Source organism: Chelonoidis abingdonii, chromosome 19 (genome assembly GCF_003597395.2).
Source record: "Chelonoidis abingdonii isolate Lonesome George chromosome 19, CheloAbing_2.0, whole genome shotgun sequence".
NCBI classification, from domain to species: Eukaryota; Metazoa; Chordata; order Testudines; family Testudinidae; genus Chelonoidis; species Chelonoidis abingdonii.
Genome location: NC_133787.1, coordinates 6,790,391 through 6,804,088, shown reverse-complemented (window position 1 = coordinate 6,804,088; position 13,698 = coordinate 6,790,391). Strand labels below are relative to the sequence as shown.

At 49.7% G+C, this 13,698-nt stretch overlaps 1 protein-coding gene across 1 annotated transcript; it reads left to right on the top strand.

Annotated features, from left to right (window-relative positions):
• The first annotated feature begins 396 nt into the window (after positions 1-396).
• On the top strand, positions 397-12,944 carry LOC116821129 (uncharacterized). The gene is made up of 3 exons (XM_032774056.2): positions 397-652; positions 8,543-8,666; positions 10,896-12,944. The coding sequence occupies exons 1-3, from the start codon at positions 577-579 to the stop codon at positions 12,241-12,243; spliced, it is 1,548 nt and encodes a 515-aa protein (XP_032629947.1). The 5' UTR covers positions 397-576; the 3' UTR covers positions 12,244-12,944.
• The last annotated feature ends 754 nt before the right edge of the window (positions 12,945-13,698 follow it).

Below are 13,698 nucleotides of genomic sequence, written 5' to 3'. Positions count from 1 at the left end.
CCACCCACAACCTCCCTTGGAGAAAACAGGGGAAGAGGGAGAAACACTCTGCTTCCCGCTGAAATTGGAAACGAGGTAGCGAGCAGAGAGCAAGGAACAGCCAGACGGCTTCAGATTAATGACACTGGGCCACGGGGTCACTTCTTGTAAATTAACTCTGCTTCTTCGGCGCCAGTGGAACCCCGTCAGTTTATACGAACTTGCGTTTTGATAGTGCCCTGCTACCTGCTGTATACAGAAAAGGTTTTACAGTTTATGTAATTGACACACTGGGAAATTCCCAGCTCCATTTGTTCTGCCGCCGACCCACATTCCCAACCCTGGTTTTCCCCTGCTCACTCTGTCACTGGACAGGAGCGGGGGTGGGGGGTGGGGTGGTAAATCCAGCCTGCACACTCACGTAAAATCAAAATTGATACCACATGTTCAATAAAGGCTGGGCATTGCATCGTGCCTCTAGCCTTTGGGATGCTGCTGCTGTGTCCAGATCTAAGAGGCAGCCAAGCATAATTCCGGGAAATCACTGCCTGCTTAATAGTCTCCCTCTTGCTGCCACTGGCTCCCGATCGCTGGAAGATGAAGGGCATTTCTATCGCTTCTGTCTTGCTGCTGGCCCTGGCGGTGCCCTGGAATGTGGAAAACCGCGTTGAAGGTGAGCTGCTTTGAAGTAGAAAGAACTGAAGAAAAGGCTGGGTTTCCTGGGATGGTGGGGAAGCCCTGCGGGTGAAGGCGATCCATGGTACTGCTCTGCGGTGTTATTTCAGAAAGCAAAGATTCCTTTAAGGAAGGAACAGGCCCCGTGTCCTGGGTGTGAGGCATAACCTGCCCAGCAAAGAAATCCAAACAAGCCCGGGATGCAGTTTGTTTTCTGAATCAGGCGAGGGAAAGAGAAAAGTTCAGGATTAGCCAGACACACACCCCCCAAGCGTCAGAGCTACACACAGAGTCAGACACACACTGTATCAGAGCTATACCCAGAGGCAGACAATAAGACAGTTTAGCCCAGGCTTGTAATGTTAAACAGAAACTTTAAAAAAAGGAGCTGATAGATTGGCTAGAGCAGTGGGTTTCAAACTTTTTTTCTGGTGACCCAGTTGAAGAAAATTGTTGATATCTGCAACCCAACGGAGCTGGGGATGAGGGGTTTGGGGTGTGGGAGAGGCTCAGGGCTGGGGCAGAGGGTTGGGGTGCGAGGGTGAGGGCTGTGGGATGGGGCCAGGGATGAAGGGTTTGGGGTGCAGGAGGGGGCTCAGGGCTGGGGTAGGGGGTTGGGGTACGGGAAGGGATCAGGGCTCTGGGCTGGGGGTGCAGGCTGTGGGGTGGGGCTGGGGATGACGAGTTTGGGGGTGCAGGAAGGGGAGTCCACATTTGGGGTGCCTCAGGGCTAGGGCAGAGGGTTGAGGTGCGGGAGGTGGGGTCAGGGATCTGGGCTAGGCGGTGCGGGCTCTGGGATGGGGCTGGGGATGAGGGGTTTAGGGGGCAGGAAGGGGCTACAGGTTTTGTGGGGGGCTCAGGGCTGGGTCAGAGGCTTGGGGGTGCAGACTTTCCTCGGGTGGCTCCTGGTCAGCCGCTCAGCGGGGGTGCTAAGGCAGGCTTCCTGCCTGTTCTGGCACTGCAGACTGCGCTGAGCCCCAGAAGTGGCCAGCAGAAGGTCCGACTCTTAGGTGGAGGCGCACAAGCGGCTCTATGTGGGTCTCGCCCACGTTCACTGCCCCTCAGCTCCCAGTGCCCCCCCGCCACCTAGGACTTGCTGCTGGCCACTTCTGGGGCGCAGCACGGTGTCAGAACAGGTAGGGACTAACTTGCCTTAGCCAGGCAGCCCCGCTAACAGGACGTTTAATGGCTCGGTGAGCAGTGCTGACCAGACCCGCCGCGACCCAGTGCCTTTCATTCCATGACCTAGTACTGGGTCGTGACCCGCAGTTTGAAAACCACTGGGCTAGATATTCAGCTCTACCCTGGGCAAGAATGGGTATGCATCTGGGTGCCTAAATAGCACCTAGGCACACACGTAATTAGGGATAACTGGTCCTCTGGGCATTCATTTGGCACGGTGGTGTCAACAGCCATGGTGCCTGTGCACAGGCTCTTGGTAAAGGCTTGTATCTGTGCATCCCAGGGTCTGAAAATGTGGCCCATTATCTGCATAAGAATATCACAGGACAGTAAGGTGATATGTTACATGGAGGCTGGTGACATCTGAATGTGGGTATGAGTCGAATCTATCCAACATACAAAAATGAACATGGATTGAATATGTGCACACAGACCTATACCTGCCTGCCTCTCCCCGTGGTGGGACACTCTGTTAGTAATGAATCAGGCTGAAGCCAATAGCGATCTATAGAAATATATTAGGTTTGATGAGGCACAGTTCTCTGCTGGGCTCAAGGCTGGTTTCCTTGAGGAACCTTCTAGAAGAAGGGTGTTGCTACATATCACACAACAAGGGCAATCAGAGACAGTCCTAACTCAACAGGAATGGAGCCCAAACTTTTACCAGGGGCCCCCACAGAAGAGCTGGTGTAGAGACTGAGAAATAACAGGACCTTTAGAATGCCCCCCGAGCGTCGCGTCGCCCCACCCCCCCCAAGCGTTGCGTCGCCCCAGTCCCCGCCCCCGAGTGGCACGTCGCCCAAGTCCCCACCCACCGAGCGTTGCCCCACCCAAGTCCCCCGCCCTCCCCGAGCGTCGCGTTGCGCCGCCCAAGTCCCCCACCCCCCGAGCATCGCGTCACGCGACCCAAGTCCCCCGCCCCCTCCGAGTGTCGCGTCATGCCACCCAAGTCCTCACCCCTCCCGAGCACTGCACTGCGCTGCCCAAGTTCTCGCCCCCCCGAGCATCACGTCGCTTCGCCCAAGTCCCCCGCCCCACCCGAGCATCGTGTTGCACCGCCTAAGTCCCCGCCTCCCCGAGCGTCACATTGCGCCGCCCAAGTTCCCGCCTCCCCCCGAGTGTCGCGTCGCCCAAGTCCCTGCCCCCCCAGCATGGCACTATGCCTCCCAAGCCCCGCCCCCGCCCCCCGTGCTGCTTGGCCGAACCAAAAAACCCCAAAACAAACCCCAAGTGCCGCCCTGTCCCAAGGTGCTGCCCCAAGCACGTGCTTGGGAGGCTGGTATCTGGAGCCGGCCCTGCCTCATCCTCCCTAATTGAACTGACCTCACTGTCTCTAGACTGATTCTTGACTGCATACTTATACCTGCCCCTGGAAATTTCCACCACATGCATCGACAAAGTGGGTATTCACCCAGGAAAGCTCATGCTCCAAAACATCTGTTAGTCTATAAGGTGCCACAGGACTCTTTGTCACTTTCCCCAACATTTGCAGAAGGGGAAGGTTCAGATCTGGGGGTTGGGTCAGGCCTGTTTCTACTTAAGATAAAAAGAATGGCTCAGATTCTGGTCCCCCACTGCTCAGGGGATGTATAAGGGCTGTGAAAGGCTGCAATGGCCCCAGGGAGGATCCCTCTGGCACAGGGTTGCCAGGAGCAGGCCCAGGAGGGGTTGGGAAAGGGTGGGGCTGTAGCACTAGGAATTGTGGGGGTCTTGGAGCAGCCCACTGGCTACTAACCCCTGGAGCAGGCACTGTCCAGGCAGTTTAGCTTAAAGCCACCTTTCCTTCTCTTCCGTCGGTGCAGCCACTCCTGCAAGGCCCAGCACAGACCCAAGCTCAGTGGGAGTAACTGTGAGTAGCGACACAAGTTTCAGAACAGCCCCAGTAATGACCTGCTGGCTGGGAAGGGGGAGCGGGGGGGTAGATTCATCTATAGTGTAGTGTCCCCATGCCTCAGTGGGGCCCACCTGAGAATACCAGATTCAGGACAGACTGCTGAGCAATAGGACAGACTCACCCCAAACTGGTGGTTATTCTAGCATTAGATTACACCAAGCCAGTAGCCAAAGGGAACTTTTCTCTCACCACATCAGTTAACAAACATCAAACGTGCAGTCGCCTTCGGCATTCCAGCCCCCAGCTCTCCACCCAGCCACTGGAATTTATGGTGAATGGTTACTGAAAACCAATTTAATCAGATATTGGGTCCTTCCAATCCCAAGGGATCAGGATTTAGCCAGGTCAATATATAACAGATCTTACCCAATAATCACATGGATGCCAATCCTTTAGTAACCAAAAGCTAAAGCGTTCATAATATAAAGAAAGAAAGAAAAGCAGAGACTTATTGAATGGTGAAAAGAAACATGTCCATGCAAGTGGTTGCAAAGGCCTTAGATCAGGTTTGTAGCCATGATGGAATAAACTGCTAGTTTGCAAAAGTCTCTCTGGAATCATTCACACAGATTGGGGGTCATCAGTCCTTGTTAGACATCCAGTCCAGAGAAACAAAGCAGGAAATGAAAACAAAATAGCGATGTCTCGGGTGTCTTTTAATCTCCTCTGCCATGTGCATGGAAAATTACTGTCCCAAACAAAGCCCCACAGCCCCAGTTTGTGGAAAGGTACAGGCCCAAAATGGATTCCAGGGTCACACGAGCATGTCACACGTCCTTACATGGTTGGCTGACTCATAGAGCTTGGCCATTGGCCCACTTGATGTCTGAGGCATCCTCAGGGCGAGCTATCTGGACAGGATGAATTTCTTTTTATAGCCCATTGTGAGAGCTGAGTGTTCTTGATGGGCCAGCAACACAGAGCTATCTAGTCTTGATGTATATCTATTTGAGAGGTGTCACCCAGGAACAAACACATCTGAGATACAAATACATTAATATTTTTAGATATAAAGATGATACATGGATTTAAACAGAATCATCCTACTTAGGAAAGCATTACTTTTCCATTGACACCTTACATGACATACTTTGCACAAGATTTGTCGCAACTGTATAACAGGAGTCGCAATAATGATTCAATGGTCATCTTTGCTCATACGCCATCACACCTAGAGCTACCCACTGGGGTCTATAGGCTGCAGAGTTGCTTCCGGAGCAAAGCTCAACCAACCAGATATACCTGGTTGAGAGCAAACAGCCCAGCCCCTTTGAGTCCCGTCCCAGTGCGAATCCCCTCCCCCCTCGCAATGCGTACTTTACTCTCTGGGCAGGGCCGGCTCCAGGCCACAGCGCGCCAAGCGCGTGCTTAGGGCGGCATGCCGCGGAGGGAGCTCTGCTGGTTGCTGGGAGGGGGCAGGTGGCTCCGGTGGACCTGCCGCAGGCGTTCCTGTGGACGGTCCGCTGGTCCCGCGGCTTCGGTAGACCTGCCGCAGGCGTTTCTGCGGAAGGTCCACTAGTCCCGCAGCTCCGGTGGACCTCTCGCAGACACGCCTGCGGCAGGTCCACCAGAGCGCGGGACCAGCTGACCGTCTGCAGAAACGCCTGCAGGAGGTCCATCGGAGCCGCAGGACCGGTGAGCAGCAGAGCGACCCCCGCGGCGTGCTGCCGTGCTTGGGGCGGCGAAATTGCTAGAGCTGACCCTGTCTCTGGGCATGCACTCAGAGTATGTACACAGAGCTGGCTCAGGCTGTAAAATTGCTGTGTGGATGTTCAGGCTCAGGCTGGAGTCTGAGCTCTGGGACCCCACGGGGGCGGAGGATCCAAGAGCCCTGGCTCCAGGCCAAACCAATTTTTAGCTCCGCAGCCCGACCCAGGCCAGCCACAGGGTCTTTCATTTCACTGCAGACCTACCTCACTGGCTAAGGGTCAGACGCTGCCCTCCTCCCACCTTGCTCCTGTGGACTAGCACGGAGCTCTGTGAGTAATCCTCTCGCTTGCCAAAGGGTCGCTCACTGCGGTCGCAGAACAAGGTCCTTGATTTGAAGGGTTGGTGACTCTATTGTGCTTGCTACAGCAAATATTTGTATAACTTCCCTGAATGGAAGAAACCAGGCACCACAGCCCAGCCCGCTTAGTGCTGATCATGAAGAGAGACCCTTTGGCCTAGTCTGTAATTCATTAACTAATTCACAGGAACAAACAGAGAACTCAGGAAAAAAAATACCATAAGGAAGTTATGGGGTGGAAGCAATGATTTTAATTCAGCTAAAAGGAGCATGGAAGACATGCCAATCCAAACACATTCCAACACCAAAGCACACAGGGAAGAACGTAAGGTTTGATTGTGCAACCCCTGCTCACAGTGGACGGGCAGTAGCCTCAGTGAAGTCAGTGGGCTCTCTCGCAGGAAGAAAGTCTCCCCAATGTGTGGAAGGATGGCACCATTTGGCCCGTTTTGAGCAAGATGCTATTTTTGCAGAAGGATGTTTTCAGTAGCCATGTCTTAGAAAGGCTACCTGGGATGTGTCTATGGCTCTCATGTTAATATCTAAGCATGGGGAATAGTTATGAGAAAACTCACAGAAGTTCTCCCAAGGTGTTTTCTTTGCACCTTTCCCCAACTCCCAGGAAGTGCTCAGAGACTGAGCGTATGCCCACTCAGCAGCTGGGCAGGTGCTTTGCTTGAGCTAGTGCGCTAAAAATCGCTGTTTAGTCAGAGTGGCACAAACACCTTCTCAGGCGAGCCACCCAAATACAAGTCTGCCCAACCCTGGGTGTATGTACTCGGCCGCCGCAGCCGCACCACTATTTTTACCACACTACCTGGAGTGGAGCTAGCACCTGCACAGCTACTCTCTCTGGGAAGCACCTTCCAGGTGCTTTGCAGACATATGCTCTATGGCAACAGGCACCTATGCACAAACCCTACGTTAAGCGACAAGGTGGGTGGAGTTTATTTGTATGGGAGCCATTGCTGGGGAAAAGGCTATGTACAGGATGGGCAGCAATAGAGCAAGCTTACCTCATAGTGCCCCATCAGTGAGAGTGCCTCAGCCCTGACCTGTAGAGCCACTCATCCTCTGCGACCTTTGTGCTGAGAGAGCCAGCAAAGGGGCCAATGATCGACCGCTGCAGCAGTTGCTTTTGTAACAAAGACACGAGCCACCAGGACCTGGACTGAGACCCATTAATTTGTTTCACAAATGCCACCAAACAGACAAGGTAGGGGAGGTGATATCATGTATTGGGCCAGCTTCTGTTGGTGAGAGAGAGAGAGAGAGAGACAAGCTTTGGAGCTTACACAGAGCTCTTCTTCAGGGCTGGGAAAGCGTCACAGCTAAATACAAGGCAGAACAGAGTGTTTGGCGTAAGTAGTTACTGCATATCTCAGGGGACCATTCAAGGTGAAGTGACCCATTAACACTACTCCAGTCAGAGGGAGGAAAAGGGCCAGGGGAGGGGCTTGTTAGTGAGTTATAGATTGTTTTAATAACCCATAAATCCAGTGTCTCTATGCCAGGGTGGGCAAATTACGGCCTGTGGGCTCCGTCCGGCCCGTAAGACCTTATAATCCAGCCCCTCAAGCTTCACTGCCCTGCTCCAGCTAGGGTGACCAGATGTCCCGATTTTATAGGGACAGTCCTGATTTTTGGTTTTTTTTCTTATATAGGCTCCTATTACCTTCCACTCCCATCCTGATTTTTCACACTTGTCTGGTCACCCTAGCTCCATCACTCTCGTCTGGGAGCGGGGTCGGGGGCTTGTTCCGCTCTGCCCGCCCAGCGCACCGGCATGATGCGTGTGAGGACACTTTGTGTTACTCCAGTGTCCAACTCAAACACACCTCATGCACCATCAGTGCCTGGAAGGTGCAAGCCCAGGTGCCTGTTACTTGTTGGCTTAGGTGACTTTCCTACCACCCCAGGCAACTTGACTGTGGGCTGTCGGGACCTACCTGGGAGGAGATTTCTGAAAGCAGAGAGCTGGTGAATCTCAGCGCGTTCCTATGACTGGAAGCTGATGCTCGATGAATCCAGGCTAGAGAGAGGGCCCAGTTTTTTCACAGTGCGTGCAATCTTGTAAAACAGAGTCTGATTTTGTGTTGTCACTGTTGGAACATGGCGTGTTAATTTTGTGAGCGTTCATGGCCCGCCATACAATTTCCATACCCAGATGTGGCCCTCAGGCCAAAAAGTTTGCCCATCCCTGCTCTACTCAGGCCAAGAGTTTTAGTGTTTCATGTAGTTTTGAATTTAAGCTCCCAGGCTAATCTTTTGAAAGTGCTGTGATGGTTTCCTTTGAGGCTGAGGACACGCTCTGGCTGACCTCTTTGTGAGAAGTGTTCACACACAGGTGATGTGGTGTTTTTGTCTTTTATAATTTTCCTGTGTAAGTTCGTTTGGGAGCACAATGATTGTCTGGTTTTACCCACATAGTTGCTATTGGGGCATTTAGCGACGATGCCGTTCAGATTTGAACTGCGGCCCCACAAGCAAGAGTCTCTGTGCATTCCCCATCCGTCCTGAGCCCACTGGGGGCTTTTATTTAAGGATGTCTCAAGAATCTTTTCTTTTCACATGCTTTTGCTGCTAGGGTATTCTCCTAAATTCTTAGAGCACTCACTTAGCCCTGATGAGAACGTGGTTGCTAGGATTTGTTTTCACTGATGCAGCGCACTTCCTTTTAAGATTGCCAAATTTGAAAGCAGGCTTTTACTTCTCCATGCAGGAGGACAATGGGGATGACATGCAGCTTTCATTGTATCCAGAGCACGAATTGATACTTATCTTTAATTTTTTTTTTTCCTTAGGACAACCTAAAGCACATGTGAAGTGCAAAAAATTATGCACTGAATTTTCACAAAAACAAATACCACAGAGACTGTTGAAGACCTATAGGAAGACAGAACCATCATGTCCCAAAGCCGCTATCATGTAAGTACTTTTCTGCTATGTGGTCCTCTTTTCAGAATCGATTAATTTAATTTGCAACTCTGAGAATAAATGGGCCAAAATCCTGCACAGGTCCTCGTTTTGGTGCAAAATACATTCTGAAACTGCCCACAGGCCCCAGCTGAACGCAGGGCTCCATCTTTCTAGGTGATGTACACACACATAGTGAGGCAGGCCTTGTCCTGAAAGAATTCACAAGCTAAATACACAAGACAGGCAGAAGAAAGGAAAGATTATGAGGACTGTTTTACAGATAGGGGACCAATGGAGATGAAGGCTTTGTCCACACTTACAGTGCTGCTGCAGCACCACTGGAGTGCTTTGTGAAGACACTATCTACGCTATGTTGACAGGAGAGCTTCTCCCCCTCCTGGAGAGGTGGTAGCTATTTCGGCGGGAGAAGCCCTCCCATCGACAGTGCTGTCTACACCAGGAGTTAACATCGGTATCACTGAGTCACTCAGGGCTGTGGATTTTCTCTGAGTAATGTAGTTATAGTGAGATGAATGAGTAGTGTGTAGACCAAGCCTAAGTGTTTTGGACAAGGTTCTACAGGAAGCCTGTGGCAGAATCAGGACCTGAAGAGTAGGCCTCTGCCTTAAGCATAAGTCCAGCCTTCCACTCTGGGAGCCCCTGGGAACTCATTAATTCATTTTAAACAAACCTGACAATTGCTACATGTGGTTTTAATTTATAAATACTTTACACAGCTACCAGAAATTCAGCCCCAGAGAAAAGGCTGGGGAAATATTTCAACCTTTTTAATAGTTTACTTAGCCTGGGCCAAATTCAGCCCTGGTTTTAAGTGGGTGCAACACTCCAAATTTGTTACAGATTTGGGGCCAGCTCCTCAGCTGATGTAAACTGGCATAATTCTACTAACATGGGCGAAACCAGAGCATGATCAAGTGGCTCAGGTTCCAGGCTGGGAGTCATGAGTAGAGCTGCTCAGAAAGTATTTTTGCTCTCTCCCCCGTCCCACAGGGAAAATGTGGATTTTTTTTGGAAGAAAAATTGGAAATCAGACATTTTTGGCAAAAACCTTTCAGCTGAAAATATGAAATTCTTGATGTAAAATGATACCTTGATGCCTCATGGTAACTGTAGTTTGGGTGCTTCAAGCTCCCATTTTCCTCAATGGCCTGGGCTCCCTGGATGGACTACATCTCCCATGTTGCACTATGGTCTTCCCCTCTTGATGCAACACATCATAGATGTCCCTGGTTGTAGTGCCTCATGGGAGATGGAGTCTAGCTGGGGAACCAAGCCCCAGAGAGTGGAGGGAGGGGGAATGAGGCAGTCAAAACAACTCCCATGAGGCACCATGGCAAAATTTCCAGATCACAGCTTTTCCATTTTGGTTTCCAGCTGAAAAATTTGTGCATTCTTTTTTGGGGGTTTTTTTTTTGTTTGTTTGTTTTGTTTTTTCTGGACAAAAAGTCAAACATTTCCCGGAAACACGGACACTTTTTCTTAAAAATTGCATTGAGTCAAAAACCTACCAGCTCTAGTCAGGAAAGTTGAGTTCTGTTCCCCGTCTGGCCAGTGACCTGCCTCTTTCCCCTCCTACTGTTGATCAGCTCTGTCTATTTAGATTGTAAACGTTTTGGGCCAGGGACTTGTCTCTAGTTATGTACACATTGCACAACAGAGCCCTGAGCTCAGTAGGGGCCTGTAGGTGCTAAATAATAAATAATAATCTGGCGTCAGAGAGTCAAAAACATGGAGTCCCATGATGCCATATTTGCAGCCACTTTACAGAGCAGAATTGTACTTTCAGTGTTAGTCTGGCCCTGCTCCCATTGCAGTGGGTGGAAAAATTCCCTTCGGTTTCAGTAGGAACAGGATCCGACCCTATATGTGATTACACAGTCGGCCCCTCTTAACTTCATTACAGCATCCTCAGGTGAAAATCGGGTCAACTGCCCCATTTCAAAATAGTTACTTTAACAATGAACAGGAAAAAGAAAGTCAGGAAATTATTCATCACATCAGATCATGACTCAAACACCAGCTGATTATATCTCTATCTCCTGCACACCAGATCATGGCTATATTTAACTTTCAGAAGTAATTGTGAAAATGGAATGTCTCGAGCTTCTGCCAAGGTAGCATGAGCTTTCTCACGGTTTCTTTTATCCAGGCTTTGCATATTTATCAGCTCTTCCGTTCTGTTTCTTGTGATTGTTGCTGTTTCTGGTTTCTCTTCAGATTTGTCACTCAGAAGAATAAAGAGTTCTGTGCAGACCCAGAAGCGAAGTGGGTGAAGGAAGCAGTCCAAAAGCTAAACCAAGCAAGTGCCCCTCTGAATCCGCCACTTTCAAGCACCGTCACTTCTGCAGTTGTGCAAGAAGGGGCAAGAGTTTTTCACAGATTAGTTGGCTATGCTGGCTCTAAACCAACACAGCCCAGTGTTCCGGCCAGTCCCATTCATGGGGCTGGCACACCGGTTTCACACGCAGTACATAGATCTGTTGTGAGGACGGAGGAGCCCATCGTATCCATATTGACTGTGCAAGAGACCAAGAGGTCTTCTACAAAATCCTTCTCTGCATTACAAGAGACTGTTACTCCATCTACTGTCCACCCTGAGCCTGTTGCCGACAGCAGCGAAGTTTCCATAAGATCTGTTACAACGCCAGCAGCTGACATACCAGACAGCACTTCCAGCAGATTTCATTCAGTTCCCACCCCTGTCATGAAAAGCTCTGAGAGTTTCGTAGAATCTAGAAACAAGTCCACAGGATCTACTATCAGTCCAACAACTGAGATATCTGGCACAGCTCCCAGCAGATTTAATTCAGATCCCACCACTGTTATCAAAGGGTCTGAGAGTCCCATACAACCTACATACAATTCTGTAGGCTCTACTAGAAATCAAACAGCTGGTGGACTTGCCAGTGCTCCCAGTAGATTTATTTCAGATGCTCCATCCATTGTAAATGGCCCTGAGATTGCCAAGTTATCACCTATGTTCCTGACAACACCTTCTCTACTAAAATCTGTTCCCAACAAGCCTGTTATAGACCTTACATCTAAAGGACAAGTGACTGAGAACTCTACCAAAAAACCCACATCTGTTCTAAAAGGAAGTGATGCCACCAAGGGATCCACTCCACACCCTACATCTCCTGGAGGAGAAAGTAGTTCTGTCAGTCCCAACAGTGGTGATGAAAGAGATGCTGTTAGTGACTCTACGGCTGATGCTCGCACAGGTAGCTACTTATCTCTTTTAGGAAAGAAAGATCCTCCTCACTCTTTTCCTGAATCCATTTCATCTACAGAAACGTCAGTCCTTTCTGTCAAAAGCTTCCCATTTCAGAACAGAGCAGAGGGGCCTTCAGATGGTCCCTTGGTGTCCAGCATTTTGCCTGCATCCCGAACCCACATCCTCAGTCTTGCTTTGCTGGCGAGCATTCTCGGTATTTGCAGTGCCGCTGTATGGATGTATGTAAAGGCCAAAAACTGCCCTGGAGACTCAGCTAAAGAAGTGGTACAAAGCTTGCTCTTTAATCAGCAGGGCTCTCGAACTAATGAATATGCTATGGAAGCCATCTGAATCCTTCATGGCATGGACTTGAATTGCTACTGCTAATAGGTGGACTCTAGGATGTTTCTCTAACAGGGAGCAAGGAGGCTAAACCTCGCACTAATCAGGTTTATACTGGACTAAGCCAAAAAACAATGCAAGGCAAATGGGCCAAGGTAGAGTGTCACTAAGGAAACTCACAGCTTCTGAGTGGAATGCCAAAAAATACCCAGGGAGCCAAGGGCGAGGTTTTATGAATGAGTTGGTTGTCTTTTGTCTTGCATTATTATATGCAAAGGTCACAGCAGTTATAGAGCAGCTCAGCTGCTGTTTGCCAGTCAGTACCAAAGGCATGTTTTTGAACTGGTATTGGAAGAGTTCCATTCTGGCACCATCCAGCTAAAAACCCAACCAAGCTGCTCTCAAGCTGAACGCTACGCCACCTCGAGCCTCTCCCTGCCTGAAGCGTGTGGTCCCAAACTTTGCACTTGTTATCCCTTTGCTGCTTCACTCCCTGCACTTTGGGTCCCCATGTGGGGCCATTCTGTTCCGATTCTGTTTGCATGATACCTGAGGTGTCACTCAACTGGTTGATGGCTGTTCCAGTCTTTAAGGGCCAACCGTTTCACTAACTGTTACCAGACTGACCACTCTGAGTCCAGTTTTCCAATGGGGCTGCCTAAAGTTAGACCTCAGAATCCAGATTTTGGCAGCTAAACACCCACCGGAGGCAACTGAGAATCAGCACTTAGTAGGGTGACCAGATATCCCGATTTTTACAGGGACAGTCCCAATATTTGAGACTTTATCTTATATGGGCTCCTATTACCCCCTACTCCCGTCCCGATTTTTCACACTTGCTGTCCAGTCACTCTAGCACTTAGTGACCTAATGCTGAGCACCTGCAACTTGACACCTGTGAAAAATCAGGCCATGGTTGGCTAAAACAAAAATGAAGGTGTCTAACTATGGATTCAGGGGACTAACTTTAAGTACCCACACTGAAAAACTAAACTAGAGTCATTGCTAATCAAATCTCTCCTCCAGCTGTGGTCCCTGGACTGAACCAGTTTCTAGCACAGATGTTGTTACAGAACAAAGACATACTGTTATATAGATAAAAAAGAGCCATTTTGATACTTGGAAAGAAAAGAAGCCACCAGACACCAAACATCTAGTGATTTTCCTTTTCAAGTGGAACCAATGTGGAGTCTGATTCTGTCTGACAGTTACAAAAGACAATGAATGAGTAGTTTCCTTTTAGAGCACCGAGTAACTACCAGTAATACATTTGGACTTAGGAGCATAGAAACTCCTCTGCTGGAACAGACCAACGGTCCATCTAGTCTAGGATTTTGTCTCTGGCAGTGGCCAACGCTGGCTGATACAGAGGAAGGTGTAACACTCTGTGAAAGTAGAATTAATTATATTGTAAAAAATAAGAAGGATTAAAGAAATGTTGTCTGCACCTTAAGCAAGATTGTG